Here is a 22,436-nt window from a genome sequence, read left to right as displayed (position 1 = left end):
ATAAATAAGGTGCATAGAAAGGTCATGACTTTAGCGGCTGAGGTTGTTTTCATCTGTGTGTGTTTAGTAGTTAGCAGGATTTTGCAAAAACTACTGGACGGATTATCACGAACATGGAGTAAGGGTGTGGTATAGGTCAGGAAAGAAGCCATTCAATTTTAGTGTTGATCTGGTAATGTTTTTCTTTTTTTTACCATTGTGAGAGGGTGTTTTTCCACATGTTAATTTCTCAGAGAATAATATATGGATCTTGATTAAATGAATCTGACATGTTTAGGGGACTGATGGTTAGAAGTGCAATTTGGTGCAGATCCTGATAAAAATCTAAATCTAGTGAACTTAAATGTGGTTTCCTTAGAAGACTTGGCGGAGGTAACCAGAATACGTTCACCAACAGTCCCCTGATGAAAGTTATGATTTCACTTTGTGTCCCTGTCTGTTATTACTAAATGTAAATACATTGAATGACTATAGAAAAATGTAGATCATTTGCAGTGTCAAAATCTTTGATTTCGAGAAACTGGAAAAAGTTTCAAAGCTTCAGAGGTAAAGTGCACACATTGAAATGCAGTCTTCTTTGAATGACAAGAGTGAAACAGCCCGCAGTATTTAGCCTCTTCAGGGAATCTCATCAGGAAACCAGACTCAGTGTGCCCCAAGAAGAGTGTCCCAGGTTTACATGCAGCTGTTTCGACAGGGTAAATTATATGGTTAAGTTCAGCACCTTTCGTATCGTGTATCATAACCTTAGGGTTTGAAGGGGTTAACACGCTTCCTCCAAGAATGAGGATGTGTCTCTCATGCTGGATCAAGCGCTGCTCTGGCCCCGAGCGAAGGACTTCATCCATATATCTGCTCCTCCAGTTGTAAAAGATGTTCAGACCACAGGATTAACTGCCAAGTAAATGAGAATTTGCATCTTGGAGTTTCACATGTGGGTCACCTGATGATTCAAAGGGATGAAACATATCTGTGTATTTATTTTGTTTGGTTTCCATGGATCACATTTGTGGCTGTAATCATTTTATTATTTAATTGTCATGACTATCTTAGCTGCAGGTAAAGTGGTTACTAAAAACAGTGTGCAGTAACATGACAATGAATGCTTCAGTCTCATGTCACAAATCATTTCAAATAATGAAGGACTTCCTAAGATAATAATAAGGTCATATTTGTGATTATGCTGTTCGCATGACGCTCTGTACAAGTCCTGTCACGTTTAAAGTGGACTTTAATGGAGCTGCAATCGTATTTTTCTTTTGTTTTCGGTCGGCCTCTATTTTTGTAACCGTTAAGAGCATGTAGCATCTCGATGTGATGAGACTTGCTTTTAATGTCAGGATGCAGGATAAATATGGGCCAGTGTGTGTGTGTGTGTGTGTGTGCAGATGTGCGTGCAGCAGGCAGGAGGGAGTGTTGGTGTGTTCATGTGCGTGATCCATCTCTGTCCTCGGATGCTCCTGCTTTGCATTAGAGATCATTAAGTTCAGCCCTCGAGGTACCACATCTGAATTAAAGCTCTGATTTGCTCTCAAGATTGGAAGCACACTCTGCAAAGTACTCAAGAGTGACTACTGAGACATGGTATGCAGGGACTATTCGTTCTATACACATAATTAATTAATAGACATAATAAACATAATTGTAGTGAACCTGGGTTTCAAGAACCTATGTAGAAAACATTTCATCACAGAACGGCAGTCAGAAAAGATAAATGTTAGATAAGCAGTAGAAAATTTACACTGCAGAACAAAGATTCTTCTGATTAAAAAGACTGGTGTAGTTCCCATTGTAAACCTGCCTGTTCTCTTGTCCTGTGTTAAAGCTCTGCAGCTACTTCAGAATTATTCCTTGTCATCAGTGAGTCCTCCTCAAACAGTTCTACAACAAACTGTCACTTTTTATTGTTCGTGTGCTGGACGTTGTGTGCAGAGCTTTGCATAAACAGTTTGTGGTGCAGAGGGAAGTTGGAAAACTGTGACTGCAGAGCACTGCACTTTCTCTGGAAATTTACAGTCGACATGCCAAGTGTGATGTTGATAAGATGAAAGATTTGCGAGATGTGCGTTTCACACATCGACAGACAGACATTTGTGGAATTGTGTGCAGATGAGTAAACTACCATGATTCATCGAAAAGCTTATAAAAGATTCCAAAGAAGTGACCACTCTGTAACATTGGAAGTTAGTTTGACTGGAATTATTATTCATTAATTGATTGGTATTTAAAAATAATACTATCGGCTATAAAGATGATATAGTGGTTTATATTTCTGTGTTAAGTGTTAAAGCTGTGAGCTCCACAGTTCCATTGTGTGCAGCTAATGAGCATCTATACCTGAATTTTGAGTCATGCTGACTAAACCTTCCTCATAGGTCTGGTTTGGTCTTTAGCTTCTCCTGAGGTGACAGTGTATCTTGCTCTTTAGTTGCTAAAAGCTTGTATGTAGCTGCTGGACAGGTAGGGTACAGTGGAGCCATTGAATCTGAATGTGGCTGCTTGTTGTTTTAGGAAATAATGATTGGACCAATGGAACTGAATCAAAACACTCAAACAATGAGGTGAAAGAGGCTTAAAAACTCCACACAGCTAAAGACAACTGCATTCAGGTGATAATAAACTGTTGGTTTGTCACTTTGAATGTCCACATCACATTAGGGAAGGGATCAGTGCAGTCTAAGGTAATGATAACACATGAGAATATAACAGTATGAGATTTAACAATGTAGTGGGGGTATGAGGGATATATATTTATAGCTTTTGAAATATGAATATTACAGAATACTATAGATTTACTGCAGCTTACATATAACTAATTGTTAGTCTCCTTATATTACATTACATTATTACATTTCATTTAGCTGACGCTTTTATCCAAAGCGACTTACAATAAGTGTACATATGTTCCTTATAGAAGATATGTACACATTCTGGTCTAAAGCGTATGATGAAACAAATTGAGGAGCCATTTTACCTGAGTGTGATTTTACTGGTGAATCTGCTGCACTGAAGCGTATATCACTGCTTTGTCAAAGAGCAGCACACGGACTCACAAGATAAATGACTCTCAAAGCTAATGATTGCATACCTGTGCGCAAAGGTAAGTTAATGCCCCGGGCTAGATAATATGGCTGGTTTTTCACTCCAATTATTTTCCACCACTAGAACATCAAACTGATCAACTGGCAGTTTGCCGCCATGGACTGACATTACTTCACACTTTAGACAGATAATATAAACCAGAGCGTGTCCGAGAAGTTATGACGGCCCCCAAAAGAGATGGATTCTGTATAAAAATGTCTTCTTGTTTCCGTTATTTAGTCTGAACACAAACAAAACATGATGTTTATGAAAACAGTTTTGAGTTAGTAATCAGGAAATTAGCTAGTCCACGTCAGACTTGTCGGAAAAAAGACGACATGAAGAGGTTCTGTTGGAGGTCAAGGTCCGACAAGGTCACAGCGGAAGTCTCTTATGTCTCACTCGACAGGTCCAAGTGGTTATTTAGCTTCATTGTGATGTGAGATGATTTCCCCACTGCCCTGAAGTGGAATGCGATCAGGAAAGTGAGAGGTTTAAAAACTGCCCATCAGTGCCTGTGACCCCGGAAGGCCCCGGCTAACAACCAGAGCTGCCTTGGATGCTTGGGGCGAGTAACATAAGACAAATTCTGCGAGACACTCTTGCAATCCTGGTGTGGCACGCAGACTTCTCATCTCTCTGAAATACCTTCAAAGCCCTCGTAGATATGCCAGCTTGGATAGCAGGCTTCTTTTCACAGGTCATGCAACCTCAAGTCGCCATTTCCATTTCTCTGACATGTGTGTTGCTTGTTTGTTTGGTAAACATGTTACACCTGTCAGAGGAATGCTGGTTGCTAACGGGCCAGGTCCAACACCATTTATTATCCTCTGTGTGGCACTTTCCCCTTCTTCGCGCCTCCCTCGCTCTTCCATCTGTTGCCCTCGCAACAGTGAATGCAGTAAGTGTGAAGGAGTGAATGTGTGAGGAAAAGCGTGCGCGTGTGCATGGGTTGGTGTGCACGTGCGCACGGAGGCTACTGGGTTGTTGTCTGGATCGCTGCAATGTAATGGAGACAGAGACACTGTTTTTATTTATCCGTGCCCCAGCTGTCACTGTTGTGTCTGGAGTGTGATCGCTGAACTCAGGGCTGTGGGACTCTTGGAGACCTGTCAAGTCCACTGACCCTCCCAACCACGCAGAATGTTACAGCCCTGAACACACCCTGGATTCTTGTTACAGAAAACAAGAGCTGAGACAGACGACGTTCAGGAAATGTGCAACCTTTACCTGACTCTCCTTCCCTTAGATTTATAGTTTACAGAGCAGCAATAACTGTGGTTAATTCAGATTTCATTACATTTTTAGATGACCGATAAATGTGGAATCATCTCAGGAAGGGAAAGGCCTCTCCACAGTTATCCACACCCATGTGTTTGCTCATTTTGGGAACTGTTGGGTTTTTCTATAATTATCCAAGGTCTGGACCTTACTATGTAAAGTGCCTCGAAGTAATATAGGATTTTGCACAACACAACTAAAATTGAATTGAATTGAATTGAAACAACAATGGCTGGAATGGAATTTTTACATTGAAACACATTAGACGACAAACCTGGTCACTATATTTAACATGTTTGTACTACTCACAGAGAAATATCAAACCAATTTTCTAAACGTATCAGAAAACAATTGCCTTTAAAAGCTAAAACGACTAAAAAGAGTAAGTCAATTTAAATATATAGATCATGGGCACTGAACCTTACACTAATGGAAACTATTATATTATTATTACTAAAATGTACTTAAATTAAAAGTAAATGTACAGACTACTATCTCTTAGTGTTTTATTATTACAGATTATATTCTATATTATAAAGCATATTAACAAAATAATGTTGTAGCTGGTTGAGGAGGAGATTTTAACTATATGGGCAGTTTAATATATAGATATATTTTGTAAATTAGATATACTTTGTGTATTAAATCTGAAAATAGAAAAAGGAAATAGAATATTAATGATGTCCTTTTTATTATTACCATGACAGCAAAGGTCCTTACACTTTAAGCTCCTCCGGGTTTTATTCAAAGGTGGAGACAAAAAACCCATATGGTCATTTCAGGTTGGAAGATAAATACATGTATGATCATGTTTGGCCAGCAGGAGGCAGTTCGCTTAGCTTAGCATAGTTCAGCATAAAGATGGGAGAAAGTGACTCGCTCAGGTTGTGGACCTGTTTCGTCACTGCAGTACATCAGCAGGTGGGAGACATTGACCCTCCTCGAGAGTTATCTTTTTATACATGTAGACATTTGCTTGAATTAAATAGTTTCGCATAATGTGTGATTAAGCTTTAAAGCTGCTAAGGGGTTGTCTGCAAACAGATTGTGTTTAGTCCTGAGGGGTAATTTGTTTTCACAAGTCAGTCAGTGTAACAATTAAGTTTTAAAAAGCTTGTTAACAGTAACTACTGATTCAAAACATTTGAGACACTGAGAGAAAAAGTATCTTCTTCTTGTACAAATGATGTATTAAAGTACTGGATATTAACAATAGTCTATATTAAGCAAATAAATAATTCTACACACTCAGAGTACAGTCTTTTACTATTACCTACCGTGAATAAGGCTTACCACGGTGTGTCAATAATTATTATTGTAAATGTCAAGTATCAAGTAAAAGTTGCTGACTGAGCAGCAGTTCCAGTCTGTACATGCGGGTTGTGCAATGATGAAAATCACCATACTGGCACGTATTCAACATCAGACCTTTCACTGACTCGATGAGGGCTGCATTCTCTGCCCTATCTCACCTGTCACACAGTGTTTGTGAGAGAATCTGTGTTGCCGTGTCAGTCATCCAGCTCCTTGTTTTAGGATGCCCCCATTAGACGCTGGGCAGACGCTCAGCAGGGCCGAGGCTAAGCACCGATGACAAGCTGCTGGAAAGGCTGCGGTGAAGAAGAATGGGCAGAGTCTGCAGGGGGACCGGCCTGGGCCTCAGACACGTACACACACACACTCACACTAAACCTGCATTCATGTTCAAGTCCGAATACACATACACAACATTGCTCTGTGCAGTCTGATGCCCATAATAAAATAATAAAATAGTATTGCTGCAGTGGAAAACATTGTTTGATTCATGTTGTTGGAGTTATGGTTTATACTGGTTTGTCATTAGCTTGAGTCCATGTTGAATTTCCTTGTGTTCAGTTTTGACTTGAGCATTTAACATTCACTTTGTTGCCAACAGGGGGAAACAGCTGTCCAGCAGTCAAATTTAGTGCTGTTTGTTATTTGTACGGTTTGGGCTGTTTATTGTAAGGTTCATCGTGTGCGATGTGCCATGGTGATTTTATCAAGAGTTAGACCTCGATCAAATGAGTGTTCTAGATGAATGTTCTGCATTTTTGACTCTGTCAGATCCACTGATGGGTTCGTGTGTAGAACTTCCTGTTGTGCAGCCAAGATTTATACAAACTGCAGACCTTTATTTCAAGTGATGGTGGCGACTCCAAAATTGTCAGAAATGTGCTGAAGACATTTAGAATATTCCTATTTGATTGAATTGTGCTGCCATAATTTAATTTAAGTCGGACCATAAAACTTTAATGCTCATTGCACACAGATAAGAGTCAACATGAAATCCATTAACTTGTTTACATTTTTATTCAAGCCATGGAAAATAGCTGAAACTTAACTGAAAATGCATTTTAGTTTAAATCACAATACTGATGATTCAGAATGAACTGATATGCATAGAAAAGAAAAGAAAAGAAAATATTACAGAATGCATTTGACTGACGTTTTGTTATTTGACTATTGTTGTAACGTTCATTCTTCTAGACATGAACCTTTAGAGCTGAAACCAATAGTTGATCATAACAATCGTCAACTATTTCAATTTGATTATTTTAAGCCAAAAATGTCAAACATTCCCAAGTTCCACCTTCTCAAACATGATCCATCGCTTTTTCAATCACTTTTTTTGCTTTGTTGTCTATGTTTGTATGTTTTAATTTTAAGTAAATATATAATCGAAAAGATAAAATACTAGTAATTAGTAATACAAAATTACTAACAATAAAAAATAATTATTTCAGCTCTGCAAAACTTATGGTAATCGTATGGAATGTCATGCAGAGATAGATTAAAATACCTACAGGCTTAATTAGACCCATCTTTACCAGCTCCGACATTAAAGTGCTGCTTAAATTTGTTAAATATTGACAATAATGATCCAGTAATACAATAATATAACACTGACCGGCTATTCTAAATAGTGCATACTTTTAAAACTTCACACTGTTGCCAGTACACATTTGTACTTTTTAGTAATTGAGTGTTGTTGGCTACCTTTTACATCTAAACCCTCAGTGTTTAAATTCTTGTTCCATGACCTGATCATGTTCAAGGGATGTGGGGATGTTTGTTTTTTTTCTCTTGGCATTTTTAACAAATGAGAATCTGAAAAACTCAGAAATACAAAACCATTCTGAAACCCAGTCTGGCTGTGTGAAAACATACCACATGAGCCTTATGTCAAAATAGTGTTATTATCCTTTAAGAATGTTAATCACACTGGTCTGAGCATTGGCCATTTCTGCCTCAAGGGCCTGTTTCCTCAGCAAGTGTTGCAGTTTATGAGTGAGGTTAAAATGTCAGTCTGAGCCTTGGTTAAAGGCAGCGCTCCTTTAACTGTCCCCCAGCCTGACCTCCGGCACTGGAGGGAGGAATGTGATGGCTTGACGCTAAGTGAGCTCCCCAGCTCTCCCTCCCCTCTGACCCTCTCCGCTCGGCCAGCGTACCGCCAGCAACCCCTGTGTCCCCAGCAACCTCCTCACAGTTTGCAAATACAGTATGTCTTTGATATGGCTGGCATGTTGTACGCAGATGTCCCAGTGGTGGGAGATAAATTTGAGAGCAAGGAGATGTCAGGCTGGTAACAGCTGTGGGCTACAATTTCACCAGATGTCCGCCGTTGCTAACCTTCAGTAGACATGTGCTGGCCACCTCCTGGATGTACTTTACATGCACAGTAAATATTTTCTCAACATGAAGCTTGTAGGAGGCGCAAACCAGAATTTGTTTGTCACGGCTCACATGGCCGGAGCTTTCAAGGGGACATGATTTATGTTCACGTCCTCCTGACAGTGTGCTGTACAGGCACATTCAAAACAACACAGAGATGACATTAAAAGAAATCAATAAGTAATCAAAAAGCACAGTTTGAAACAATTTTCAAGCAAATTTATCATAATTACATTAAAAAGAGTAGAATAAAAGAATAATAGAAATAAAAAGAATAAATCACTATGAAGAATTTCAGAATTACATTGAAGGAGTCAAATTATACAAATAAAAAACATTGTAATGTGTGAAATAGTAAAATGAAAATAGTATAAAATGCGATGATGGTACAACCTTAGATATTGTAAAAATCTTTAAAGGCACTTGAAAAATATTTCAATCTGGATTTAAGGGGTCACATGATGAACCTACAGAGAATGCATCACCTCCTCTCAGTCTCTCAGAGCTTTGTAGTAAGCTCTTTGTGAGCTCGTCCTTTAAGGTTTTTAGTTTTTACGTTTTTTTTTGGTGGACCCACAACTTTAATGTTACAGTAAACTCTCACTGCCCTCACAGTGTTGTTTTAGTAGTGGGAACTCCCATGGTACTCCTCCTGCTCAGCACCGAGCAGCAGATAGACAAAGTAGCTAATTGTTGCTTGTAAATAGCAGCGTATCAAGCATCTCAAAATATTTCCTCAGGAGTTGGTGAAGACCAAAATCGGAGCCAAAAAAGAGTGAGGTAGCTGTCTCACAGAAAACAGTAGTGGAGTAGAAGTATAAAATAGTATTGAATTGACTGTATTTAAATACAGTACTTGAGTAAATATATGAAGTTACTTCCACCCCTGCAGCCATCGCTGACGGGTGCAATGTCTGTGTGTGGACACACAGTTTACATTTCTGCAGTCCTCCGTCGACCACAAGGTGCCACCAACATGGCTGTGGCATTTCCTGTTGTGCCACAGTGTATCTACCACAGTGTATCCAGTTCTGACTGCACATTGGTCACAGACTCTCCCCGGTCACTTCAGCGTGAACTGAACCAAGCCCAAAATGACTTCAGTTACATCCCTGCGCTTCCTTGCATTGCTGAAATCTATTCAACCCCTTTTAAAATTGTTTTGATAAGTGGAATAGTGTGGTGTTTTGAAAGGCCTCACATGGTGAAAGACAAGCTTCTTTTCTTTGTGCCATGACTCTGTGTGACTAATACTGACAGAGGCAGGAGAGGTGTGATGACGCCTCAGTGTATGCGTGTGTGCGTGTGTGCGTGTGTGCGTGTGTGTGTGTGTGTGTGTGTGTGTGTGTGTGTGTGTGTGTTCCAGCAAAGTGTGTGTATGCGGCATTCTATGGCCGTGCCTTCACAGAATCACCTTACAGTAAGTTTGGCACTTGAGATATTTGTTCGAGTTCACTCCACGGCTGATCTCTTTTCAATTCCTCACTATCAGCAAAGTCCACCTGAGGGTGTGTGTGTGTGTGTGTGTGTGTGTGTGTGTGTGTGTGTGTGTGTGTGTGTGTGTGTGTGTGTGTGTGTGTGTGTGTGTGTGTGTGTGTGTGTGTGGGTGTGTGTGTGTGTTGCAACTCACCACGGTTACTTGGCTGTGGCAGGATGGGGTGGGGCTGAAAAGGAGTACTTTAGAATCTGCAGATTACATGGAAATGTTGTCATCACATTTTCCACCCTTCCAATTTTTTTCACAGCAAAACCTGATGGATTCTGGGATTTTCGAACCAACAATGTGTATCTTGCAGCACCTAAAGAGCCCTGGACACTTCAAACTCACCACCAACAAGATGTGTTTGCTTTAAGAGTGAAAGTGCAGAGATTTGTCATCGGGTGGGATGTTTTCAGTCTGGCAAGCGAGAGTGGCACAGATCTTTTGGGATCACTTAACTTAGCTGTATATGAGCGACTGTCAGGATTACGCATATTTCAAATGCTTTATGAGCCCTATGCAAAAGTAAAGGGCCATGCTGTAGGAACTGAGTGAGGAAATACTGAGGGCAGGAGCTCAATGAGATCCACTGGCCCCTGAGGCTCAACAAACCTGTCCTGCAACCTTCTCCGCCAGCCTGCTGTACTCTTAAGAACAGATTTGTTTTTCAGACCTGTTATTTTCCTGCTTGGTTATTGTTGACTTCTGGTGTTACAAAGCCAAAACAAAAACACAGGGCCGCTCCAGTATGCCTCATACAGGCCTAACAACACAGTTCAAGCTTAACACTCCTCCATAACAGGAACACTGATCGGTTATTCTCTTGTCGTGGTGTAGTGTATTTTCTGGTTGTTATTTTTGGTAATACAGTATATGGTCGTCTACATGGTGAACATTTTACCAGGAATTTCAATTGGTGAAGTTGACTTAAGTTTGAGATTTGTTGTTGTCATTGTTACGCATAAAGAGGACAGCTGCCTTTTGCATTTTCCCCTGATCTATTTTACCTGTTTGCAGCACCTAAATATGCAGAACACAGACACAAAGACTGAGACTGTTTGAGAAACGTGTCTACTGGCAACAGATTCCTTTAGTTTGAGAGATCCGTTGTCCTTTGTTGGAACAGTGCGTGTTAGGTGGAAAAGGTGAGGAGCAGGTAAAGAGTCTTGCACAAGTGGTTGGCTGAGGGGGGCAGAGCATGGCAGGTGATGAGATGTGGATCCAAACAAGGAGCTGTGGACATAGATCCAAATAGGTAACAGGTAACACGGCAAACTGGCTTACACACCTGGAGCTGGAGGACAGGAAAATTCAGGATTAGAGCCATGCAAGACTAAAACTATACCATGAAGGGTTAAATGGTAGACTGAACAATCTGATGGAGTCTGGAGGGGTTACCTGGTGTCTAAATGCTGCAGCATTATAGAATAACCTAAACCTAAATTAAACCAACCTTAAAACTTAACAAAGCCGTAACATTTAGTGTTGTTCTGGGGACATCATGTGTCAACAGATTTAGATCCCCATAACATGAGTAATATCTGGATCACACATTCACACACACACACACACGCACGCACACACATGCACACACGCCCATACACACACACGCACGCACGCACACACACACACACACACACACACACACACACACACACACACACACACACACACACACACACACACACACACACACACAGCAGGGAGTGAGACAGTCACAAACCAGAGGGAAAACAAAGAACCTAGAGACAGAGGGAGGCGGAGTCTGACATGACAGCTGTATATTCTCTTCTGTTATAAATCATCGTCAGCTCAGTCATGACTCATGTTATGTTACTGCCTTAAAATCTTCTCAAACTAATTCACAATCAGGATGTGTCTGCTGTGCTATTAACATATAAACTGAATTTGTATAGGTTTAAATTTGTTATGATAAATTATAATAACTAGAATTTATATAGCGCCTTTCAAGAGACTCAAGGACGCTTTACATGTGTCTCTAGTGACAAACTAGTATTGAACTATTACTGTTATTGTCCAATTATTTATTGTCAGCATCAATATTATGAAAATAACTGGTGCTGCCATAATTGCGGTTATTATTAATATCATAATTAAATCTAAGTGTCACTATTATGATTGGCATCAAAACACCCAGTCTTACTGTTCTTAAGTCTGACAGTTACACAACCGTTTCTGCAATCTCTCTTCCTCTCTCTCTCTCTTCTCTCCCCCCTCCCACCCACCTCTCCTGTCTCTCCCATTTCTCTCCTCTCACCCCAGCCGATCGGTCTAGGCAGATGGCCGCCCACATTGACTCTGGTTCTGTTGGCGGTTACTTCCTGTTGAAAGGGAGTTTTTTCTCTGTACAGTGTCTCGACCTGACTATGCAAAGAGCCTTGAGATAATGTACTGTATGTTGTGATTTGGTGCTATACAAATGAAATTGAATAGAATTGAGTGTAACAGTTTTAAGAGAACTCATCTGAACCCGTCGAGAACAGCTCTGAATATAACAGCATACCATTTTAAACACTGATGCGTTCTGTTACTCAGAGGGAAGTTCAGTTGAATGGAGAGTGAGTGATTGCTTAGCTTAGTAAGAGGGTGAACCAGCTACAGTTACTATGAACTGAACAAACTTATTCAAATCAGAAAATGTTTCATAATTTCCACCCATTACTCTTAAGTTTGTACATTAAGCTAGAGCCCACATGCAGTTATCTTAGTATAGCATAAAGACTTTAACCAGCCAGGGGGAAAGTTCCATCTCTAAAGGAAATTCTTGCTAATTAGCATGGTATGCTTCATTTCTTAAATATTAATGAAAGTGAAAGAGAAGGGAAAGAATGGCATGTTCTCATTTTACAAAAAGGGTACAATGCTTAATTTTTGGTGTTAAGTATTTACTTAAGCTGCTTTCGGTCATGCACGTAAGTGGGAGGGGCTGTTTATGAGAGTGCAAATGTTTGTCAGTTGCTCCAGATATTTTCCGGATCTTTTCTTCCCCTGGTAAAATGTCCCAAAAATGTTGAGAACATGTGACAGACAAAACTGGAAGAATACAATTATCTCATGGTGAAAAAGGGGAAGCGTATACCGAGAAGATGCAGAAGAAGATGTCAATTTGGAAAAACAACAAGATTCCAGCTCAGGGGTCGACAAAATCACTGTCCTTTCCACAGCAGACCTTTCCACAACCCAGATGCCAACCCTCACTTGTATTTTCCAGAAATCCAGTTTAAAGCTAAAAGGATACCACCAAACTCAAGGAAGTATCTCTAGTTTCAGATCACGATTAGTTGATTGTAGATTTGACTGTGGATCTTGCTGGAGAATGAGGTTAATGACCTTCTGAAGGTGTCTGAACTCAGTGTCAGTGCTGAGCCAGGTGTCACCCAGACAATCTGCCAAGTGACTCAGTCTCCACTTTGGTGATGTGATGTAAAGCGAGAGGTTGACACGGACACCGTCCATTAACAGATACCATTTAAAAACTTACTAGTTGTGAAGATCCACTCTCCGTGATCAGCATCTGTATCCCTAAACTTCACATCACCTGCTGTGAAAACCTTTTTGCAGCACAGGCATGATTTGGCATTAGATGGAGACATCATGTACGGCTATAGTAAGAGTAAGATGAGTCGAGTGGAAGTGGCCTTCATCGTGTTGCCATGTCTGCTTCACACCTAAACACATGTACAATCACTAACAGAGATTGACGTGTGACATCATCCTGCTGGAACCTGGTCTTCTACAAACATTCTCATCCTGCTGCCTCCTGCTGTCATGGATCGTCTTTCATGTGTGGTCATAGACATCTAAATTCTCTCAGCCTATCAATTAGCAAAAAGGATTACATGGGTCTTCACTTGAGCTGACGTCAGCTCGGGTCTGCAAAACATAAGCATGAAAACCTAATAAAAATCAAGGTCATTGTTGAGTGGTGAGGGTCGTCATGCTGCTTTACTGACAGTGACTCATGATCGGAATTTAACAATGAAATCAGCTCCAATAAAACGAGGCCAGGTATCATATGCTCTCATGAATTGAGGCTGAAGTGAACACAGTATTTGTTTTGTTTTTTGAACGAGAAAATGAATTCAGCTCAAGACAATGCCCCACTTATTGTATGTGGTATTCATTTATATATTTCTGGCAACGTGATGCACACAATGTGCAGCATGTCGAGCTTGTAATTGTTTGATGGCTTTGGTATTTTACAGATGAACTATATCTATCTACTCATCAAAGACTCAAAGAAATGCCTCTGAAATATCCACTTTCATTCAAGCGTCCCGGGACATCTACAGCATGTTTTATTTTTAAAATGTATCCAGTGACAAAGACCACTTCAACCCCTTGCTTAGATTACATGCGGACGGGTGTAAGCTCATGGATGGAGGGTAATGTGTCTTTGAGCTGCCCCCAGGCATCATTATGTTCTACGTGTACATGCTCTTTAATAGGTTGAGGGGAAGACCAATCACACTTGTCAACCTGTTGCCAGGAGACCGGCGGTGTGGTTGCTAAACACCGGTCCACAACTTTTACATCATGGACTATATTTCTGAAAGTTAGAATACGAAAGATTGTGTTACTTCACAGAAGTGCTGAAGCAGGTCCCGGGAACACCTGCTCTTTCAGTGTAAATATCATAACCCTTGCTCCCAGGTCCGAACGATTTCCTCACTTAATGCCTGTGGAGAGGATAAACCTCATCTAATCCCAATGAATCATCCGCAAGAAAGGATTCTTTAGGCAGGGGAACCTGTAGTAGTGAGCGTTTTAAGTTAGGCATCATGTGATTTAACATTGATAACGGCTCAATTATATTTCATCCTGAGTTTTTGTTGTAATCTGATGCACACGTCTATTTAAAACCACTTGAATATCACATTCAGCTTTTATTCATGTAGTTATGTGGTAATTAGTTCTTGTTTCAGGGAACACTGCATGTGTTTCACTTCATTTCCCCACTTTGATAGTGAAGCCATATTGCACCATGCTAATACAGCACCATGAGTGAAGTTCACTGGCATCAAAAGACAGCTTTAGTGCAGGATTAGCTGTGATTGATGGTCTGTGGTTCACAGGTTGTCTGTCTCTCAGATGTGAGGCTGGTTAGTGATATAGGATTTGATAATGTTTACCAAAACCTTCTCCACTGTCCGTGAAGGGATTCTGTCTGAAAAACAAAAGCAATCCAGTTGTACTGGTTTGAACCGAAGCAGGTTTATAATCACACGCTCGTGTTTTTGTTTAGTCTGTATTCCCTCACGTGCGTGCTGGTTTTCCAGATCTAAAAACTGTACGTGGAATCATGGTTCTGTAAAATCCTCTGATAATTTTCAGCTAATGTTTAGATATTGGTAAAGGACAAATAATGACCTTTGATTCTTAAAATATCAACTGTGAAATTAAAATTAAGCCATCATTTTTTATATTTACCATAGATTCAGTGTAGACTATATGCATAGAGGGCTGCTTGTAGAGCTAAAAATAGGAAATTAATCACATTTCAATAATGTTTACCATTAAAAGTTCAACTTCTCAAATATGAGGATGTAAGACTTTTATTTGTCAGATTTTATTTGACAGTTAGATTTATAATAATTTGAATACACCTAGGGCAGTGGGAAATTATGGGCACTTCCACTATAATGGCACCTCCACCATAATGCTGAATATTTTAATGGAGTAAACAACTGATAGAATAATCAATAAGAATTGTAAGTTGCAAACTCTGGTCTCATTTTCCAGAAAAAACAGGCAGTTGTTTTCAAACTTTAATAAACAGAGTTTGCATCACGCTATTGAACAAAGTGGAGCATTTAGCAGCTGAGGACTCTAAGATGATTCCATCAGGACTTGGTGTCGACCAAATGGAACGAAATAAGAGAGAAACTGGAAATAATCTTGTGATGTTTTGCCAGAAACACAACTCTACAGATTAGTAGGCAACTGTTTCGCCAAAACTTAGTTTGACCCATGTCTGTCCCACAAATTGACTGTTTTGTGTCACTCTGCTCTCAATGTGTAGTTTTTAGCCAGAGCAAGCAGCTGTTATTAAGTTAAAACCTCTGAAAAGTCACTGTCCACTACCTGTTTAGTTCCGACAGCACAGACAGGGAGCAACTATAGAGGAGCATTAGCAGCTAAAGAGACAGATATTTTTCATTCATCACAGCAGGAAAGACTGAAGACAGTTTGTGTTTACCTAATGTTTTAAAATATGAAGGGAACCTGAGTAATAATGTCATTGTTTTGTCTTGTTTGACAATAAATAACTTTTTGGCTGTAACAACTTTTCAACTTATCTTCGCATTGTGTTTTCAGCTTGTGTAAGTAGTCAAAAAATGCATTCAAGTTGCTTTAATGTAGAAACATCTTTTGTGTTCAATTCGCTGTTACAGTGGTTTTGTTTTTTAAAATGACTTCTTTGAAATCTATTTTTAAATTTAAGATTACCCTTTCTTTAATCTGCCAGTTCCAGTGTAACTAATTATTACTGTGCAGTTCAGAATGTAAAAAACAAATCTGTTCTCAACCGAAGCGAGTTATACTGGTTGAATCATCCAACTCTGGCTCACTGCCTTTTTACCGCTGCAGGCAAGACTGATTTTCCCAACGTGACAACGACCTGATCTCAGGTGTAAAAGACACTGTGACAAAAGACACACAAAAAAGTGTTGAATCATATCGTGGGAAAGCATCAATAATTGTCTGGGAGTCTGAATATTACCGCAAATAATGATTCAGTGAGTAAAAATACAGGTTTTACTGGTCACATAGGAGAGCTTGTGTAAGTTTATGTTTTTTTAACTTCAGTGCTGTTATGGAAGTCCGGGACTGGTTGTATGAGACTAAAAATATTCCATGCTCCAGGAACTGAATTTACTATGGCTGATAAAATTTAAAAAAATGTTTTGATTTATTTAATTGTTTTATATATTCTTGATCTATTTGCATAATGTTCCCATGTACTTCCCCGACATATTGTCAGTTAAAATAGAGGTTTCCCTATAGGGACTTTATGAACAATGCTAAGTTGCTGGGCAGTTTAGAGCATAGGCTGTAAATTATCACCTCTCAGACTTCGCACCGGACACTGGTAGTTTTGACTCATCTGGATTTCCCCTGCATTAGTCACCAACTGGAATATATACACACAGATGCACACAAGTATGCCCACATAACCCCCTCACAGTGTGAGAGTGATTGGCCACAGTGTGGTGTGTATGACTGACACTGTTAATACAGCTCTTCGCAGCGCAGCAAACACTGAGGCTACTTCATCAGCTGCTCCACCAACTGCTCTTTGGCATCTCGTATGTAAACTCTTGACATTAATAAGGCTGTGTGATTGGGGCCACATAATGCCGTCAGGACAACGCACGCACCAAAATCAATTAGGGAGATATTGCACTGTACAGCCAAACAGGCTGGATGCCATCTAGGGATTTGTACCATATATGCAATTGCAGATTAAAGTAAGCTTAGCCCTCTCTAATCAGAGCCTTGTTTGAATAAGAATCGCATTAGACATATGTGCACTTTTTCTGACGACTGTACCAGACATGTCACTGACGTAGCTGTCAACTCATAAACACACATATATCTCAAATGAAGTAATAGGGTTCGATGACTGGTTCCTAACGACTGAGCCTCAGAGTAATTAATGATGTAAGGGTTTCGGATGACATTGTAAATATCAGATTTAATGACACATTGAGGTCACTTTGTCCTTGTTATGATAGGAGGTGCATGGATGTAGTCAAAGCTACATGTTAATAAACAACACAATAACCACCCTGAGGTTTTACAAGAGGGGTTTTTCACTGTAGTTGTGATTATGCAGTTTGTGGTTGATCTGTATTTTCAGCTGGGGACTTTTTTTAACTGTGCAAGCTGATTAACAACAACTGGTATTTACAGCAGTGACCTTGTAGAATAGTTGCTTGGAGATAGACAGACAGGCACAGTGCAATGGTGCTATTCCGTGCACAGGGTAACAGCAGTGGTATCTTCTTCAGCAACCTGTTTATCTTTATCCACCAACCAACTTTCCTCAGACATAATTCAATTTAAAATTGTACAGATAAACATTAGACTGTTGATAAAGAACAACACTTGTGTGTTAATGAAATTATATCACATATCTAAATAATGGTCTAAATAGTCCAAGACCTGAGTAATATTCCACAATGTTACTTAGATTTTATAGAAAGTTTGATATTTACAAGTATTTTTTTGCTTTGCTAATCTCAACCAAATTATTCACATTATATTTTTTTACAAGATTGTATTTTTCTGCTTTCAGCAAGGCTTTAGGGGTGGAAATGTAAGTATGCAGCTCAATCCAGACAAGAATTGCAAAACAGTTGTAGAATTGTGCTCCCAGCACCACTATGAGGTTGGCATTTATTTTGTTTCTCCAGAAATGTATTGACAACTGAACATTTATACGTTCATTAATGTGTTCATCAATCTTCTCAGGAGTAAATGTAACAACTTTAGTTAAAAGTTAAAATAGAAATGACTTTGAGTCTCTCGTTGAATCCACTTGTCATTTGTCCAATACTTAATAGCTGAGCTAGTTAGCATGCTAACACTAAACTATTATCTGTGTGGGGGCTAGATCCTTTGTAGAACTTGAAGGACTAAGTGTACGAAGCCATGGCTTCTGTTGACCAAGTCCATGAAGGCAGAGACAAAATGAAATGGTTTGGACTACGGAGGATTTACTAATTTACAAATGCAGCCTCTGAAGGATCCCTTGAAATGGGCCACATTAAATGTTCATTGCTGAACATGGTAGCATTGACATTGTGAGCATTTTAGCTTGCTGCTGATAAAGCAGCTGGTATTTTTACAATATAAATGAATCAAATATGAAAGGTGTCAGTCATCATAATGAACCTACTGAGAATTATCCTGCCACGCCCTTCAGCTTTACAGAGCTTTAGTGAGTTTCAGCTCATTGTTTAACTGTCGGGCCCACGAATGTAATGATTCAGTTCACTCCATTCTGAATACGTTCTCAGCCAGAGCAGAAAACTGTGTTCAACTAAACAGCTCTGAAAACTCAATGTACGATACCTGCTCAGATCCAACCAGCACAGACACAGTTGGCAACTTGCTGATGAACACATAGAAGAGCTTTAAGCAGGTAAAAAACAATAACTGAGCTAAAAGAGTATAATAATTGGATTTACACTAATGGGGTGGCTAGAAACAGGACGAGCTAGGTTTGCTTGATGTTTAGATAAGCAACTGTTTGCTATGTTAACCTAAAAGCTGATGTGATTGCCAATGTTTCTTATGATTCTCAATCCTCCAGGTCATGGTATCTTCAGGAGTTGTACTTGTGTAAACAGGCTGCACCTGCTTTTGTTTCTTGAAGACGTTTCACCTCTTGTCCAAGATGCTTCTTCAGCTCTGAAATATAAGTTAGACAAGCATGTCCAGCCTATGTACAACTCCTGAAGATGTTTCTTGTGCTTCTGCTGACCTTAGACAGCAGTGAAATGACTAATAATTGTTATTTTGATAGTAAGACAATAGCTCAAAGCACTACCATGGATACTTACAGCCTCTCAGGGCTACTAGCTTTTCAGCAGACTGAAGTGTGAAGTTCATTAACATACCACCATGTTCACACAGGTTCACCTCACAATCAGATTGTCTCAACAGGAAAAACTGAAGTCAGCTTTCAGTTATCTTATCTTTAAAGATATGAAGTTTATCTGAGTGTTATAATAATGTTCATTATGAGGTAGTTAGCTAGGTGTGGCATTTCTAATGTGAATTTTTTGTTTGTAAATCAGCAGCTGTGTAATTACAGAGTCACCGGGTTGACTCACTGTATGCATGTCTGCTGTATCAGTACTGTTCCCCATACTGTAGGTGCATAGCAGACGACCAGAGGAGAGAGAGGCTGTATGTCTTTATTAAAAGTACAAGAGAGCAGCTTAGAGGTTTGTGTTCCCTGGATACACCACATCTATTTATTATCATTCCCCCCTCGGTGACCTTACCTTTTATTTTAGCATGCTGATTCATCTGCTGTTCATCTCTGCAAACCACACAACACCTCTAGGTTTACAGTGTCATACTACTTGGTTGAGGGGGATGTGGTACGATATCTGTGTGTGCTTAATTAAGAATTCTTATGGGTTTCTATTAAGGATTGTCAAAACGCACCATTTTTTGTCTGGTCTCTATTCATGTCGTTAGGATATAAAGGATATAGGATGTCATTTTCTTCTTGCATTCAGTCAATGGCCATCTTTGCATTTATCAGCCTCCACTAAAATCTCTCTTCTCTCACTAGTCATTCTAGATATCTCAGTAGACATCTGAGCTCCTGCTCTGAGAGTTTCACTTCCTTCAAATCAAAAACCTGGGTGATTTTTTTGGTTTCCCCGAGTGAATCGTATGCTTTTGCTGAGTCGGCACAGAATCAACAATCGCTTTCATTTAGAAGGTATCTGTGGTCAAATTCAACATGATGAAAGCCACCAGGACCTTAGTGAGAGGCATGACGCAACACACATGCCCACATACCCAAAAAACCACTTGGGAGTCTAAGTGGAAATATCAGAAGTGGACTGAGAAACGCATGCATTATGGCAGGGGGTGAGCTTTTCAGGATTGTGGCTAGCGATGTTTGTGTGTGTGTGTGTGTGTGTGTTGGTGGGGAGGGGTCGGGGGGGTGCAGGGTCAAATGTAGTTGCTTGATATCTATATCCTAGCAACTGCGAGTGAGTGATATCTTGCACGACTGCAGCAGGGGATTGGTCAGAGAGCCAGCACAAGCCCCTCCTATTTGTTGGGTAGCTTTAAGAAAAAATACCTAAATTCAAAACATCTCTCAAACTTTCTCCACTCTGCACTGTACCCTCTGGCACTTTAATCCATGCCTGTTTGTTTATGTTTTTTTTATTTATTTCTAATTATTTTTTTCTTCTTAATTTACATTTCTTAGTACAGCTCATGTACAGTCGTTGATACATGTGGCTTTCTAAGCAGCTGAGCGTTTCGAAGATTTCAGCAAAGTGACGTTTGGCATGACAACATGAATTCACCTTATCCAGAGTTTCCCTTGTATCGGTAAGTACATACACATTGTTTAAACTGATGACTCCCAGTGTTGTTTTTACCATATATTACGTGGTATTATACAGAATATAAATATATTATATAGAACATATATTGAATGGATTTAACATGTGGTATATGGGAGTGTTTAATTTAGTTTTACATGGATCATTATTCTTTATGAATGGAATTCTGAACATAGAAGAATCAGAACATTTAATGATTTATTGACATGTGTGGGAATCTCCCTGGTCTGTGTTTGACTTGAGCTGCCATTCAGACCGATAATGTCTGGAGGTCCAAAGTGACACGAGAACAGTTGTGTCTGCTCGATCCTCAGCTGCTGCTCCGTCCTAATATATATTTATAAGTGCGGCACAGTTAGGGCAACAATGCTTTTGTAAAATGCAAGCAGAGCTGAAGTGGCAGACCGATTACATGGCATCCAATGGTTTTCCTTACTGTAAAGGACTTTTGATAATTTCATATGCTGTAAATCAGGTGTCATTCATGTTTTGCAGATGCTTCTAACTCAGAGTGACAGATGATGGATCTATAACCGTTAATAAGGATTAAATTCAACTGACGCATTTAACTGAAACCGAAAGCCATGATGATAACGTGATAATTTATTCTACAACACAGCTAATGAAACACAATAAAAACTAAGAATTAAACAGAACAAGTGATCTTTCAAATACATTTCATCGGAATAAAATCGATCTGTGACAAATCAAACTGATGATTAGTAAATCAAATAGAAAGAAAAGTTAAACCCCAGTATCTACACTAAAAGTAATAGCCTACTTATTAATAAGCATGCATGTCAATTGATGTGAACAGATTATTCCATTTCTATCTATCTATCTATCTATCTATCTATCTATCTATCTATCTATCTATCTATCTATCTATCTATCTATCTATCTATCTATCTGTCTGTCTATCTTTCTATCTATCTGTCTGTCCGTCCATTGTCTGTCCGTCCGTCCATCCATCTATCTATCTATCTATCTATCTATCTATCTAATATAAATCTTTTATCTTTATCTCAAACATATTATTTGTTGAATATGAATTAACTCTGACACAGTGTTCTATTCACACTTCAGGATCCACTCCGTCTTCACTGCAGATCATTAATCGTTATCATTAGTGCATTAGTGCCCTGACACCTGCAAAGCTGACATCCATGTTATCTATCTCTTTGCCTTTAAAATGATATTATGACGGTACTATGAAAGCATCTTACTTCCCTATTTGCGCTCTACATTTACTTATATTAATCAGTACAGTATACAGCATGAATCGCTGGCTGATCAATATAGCTGCTAACAAACCGTAGTGTGTTGTTTCCATCCTGCTGGTTTTCTTAGTGATGAGTCGTAATTTCATGTTTTCTGGGTTAATGCATTATAAAACAGTGGTACAGTATCATTTTTATTTCCGTGTTTACATTAGGAGAATTAAGCAATATTGAATGTTCAATGTGCTGAGCCAGTACATACAGTCTGCTTCCGTGCATTTATAACTTGATGCTCCAGCATTGTTGTAGTTGTGTTGGACTGTAGTGTGTTTTAAAGTTATTGCTGCTTGAAGTTTTGTGCTCTGATAAAACAATATCAGGTTTTTGCTGCTCACAATAATGAGATTATTGGAGCTTGATAACTTCATCACTTTATGGTGTTGCCTCTCAGAATTTATTTAGCTTTCAGTATCAACACGTGTTCTTTGGTTCGCTAATTCTCTCCCCCTCCCGTGTTTTCTTTGCATTCTAAACCTTAAAGGAATTTGTGCC

General features: G+C 39.4%; 1 protein-coding gene across 5 annotated transcripts in view; it reads left to right on the top strand.

The window, feature by feature from the left end:
* The first annotated feature begins 20,418 nt into the window (after positions 1-20,418).
* tp63 (tumor protein p63) overlaps positions 20,419-22,436 on the top strand; it is a 33,519-nt gene continuing 31,501 nt past the window's right edge. For all 5 annotated transcript variants that reach the window (XM_035175982.2, XM_035175981.2, XM_035175986.2 and 2 more), the window contains exon 1: positions 20,419-20,650. In XM_035175982.2, the coding sequence (XP_035031873.1) occupies positions 20,616-20,650 (35 nt within the window). In that variant the 5' untranslated portion in view covers positions 20,419-20,615. The remainder of the gene's footprint in view (positions 20,651-22,436) is intronic.

This window comes from Hippoglossus stenolepis, chromosome 14, assembly GCF_022539355.2.
Source record: "Hippoglossus stenolepis isolate QCI-W04-F060 chromosome 14, HSTE1.2, whole genome shotgun sequence".
In the NCBI taxonomy this organism is placed as follows: Eukaryota; Metazoa; Chordata; class Actinopteri; order Pleuronectiformes; family Pleuronectidae; genus Hippoglossus; species Hippoglossus stenolepis.
This window is presented reverse-complemented; position numbering and strand designations above follow the sequence as displayed.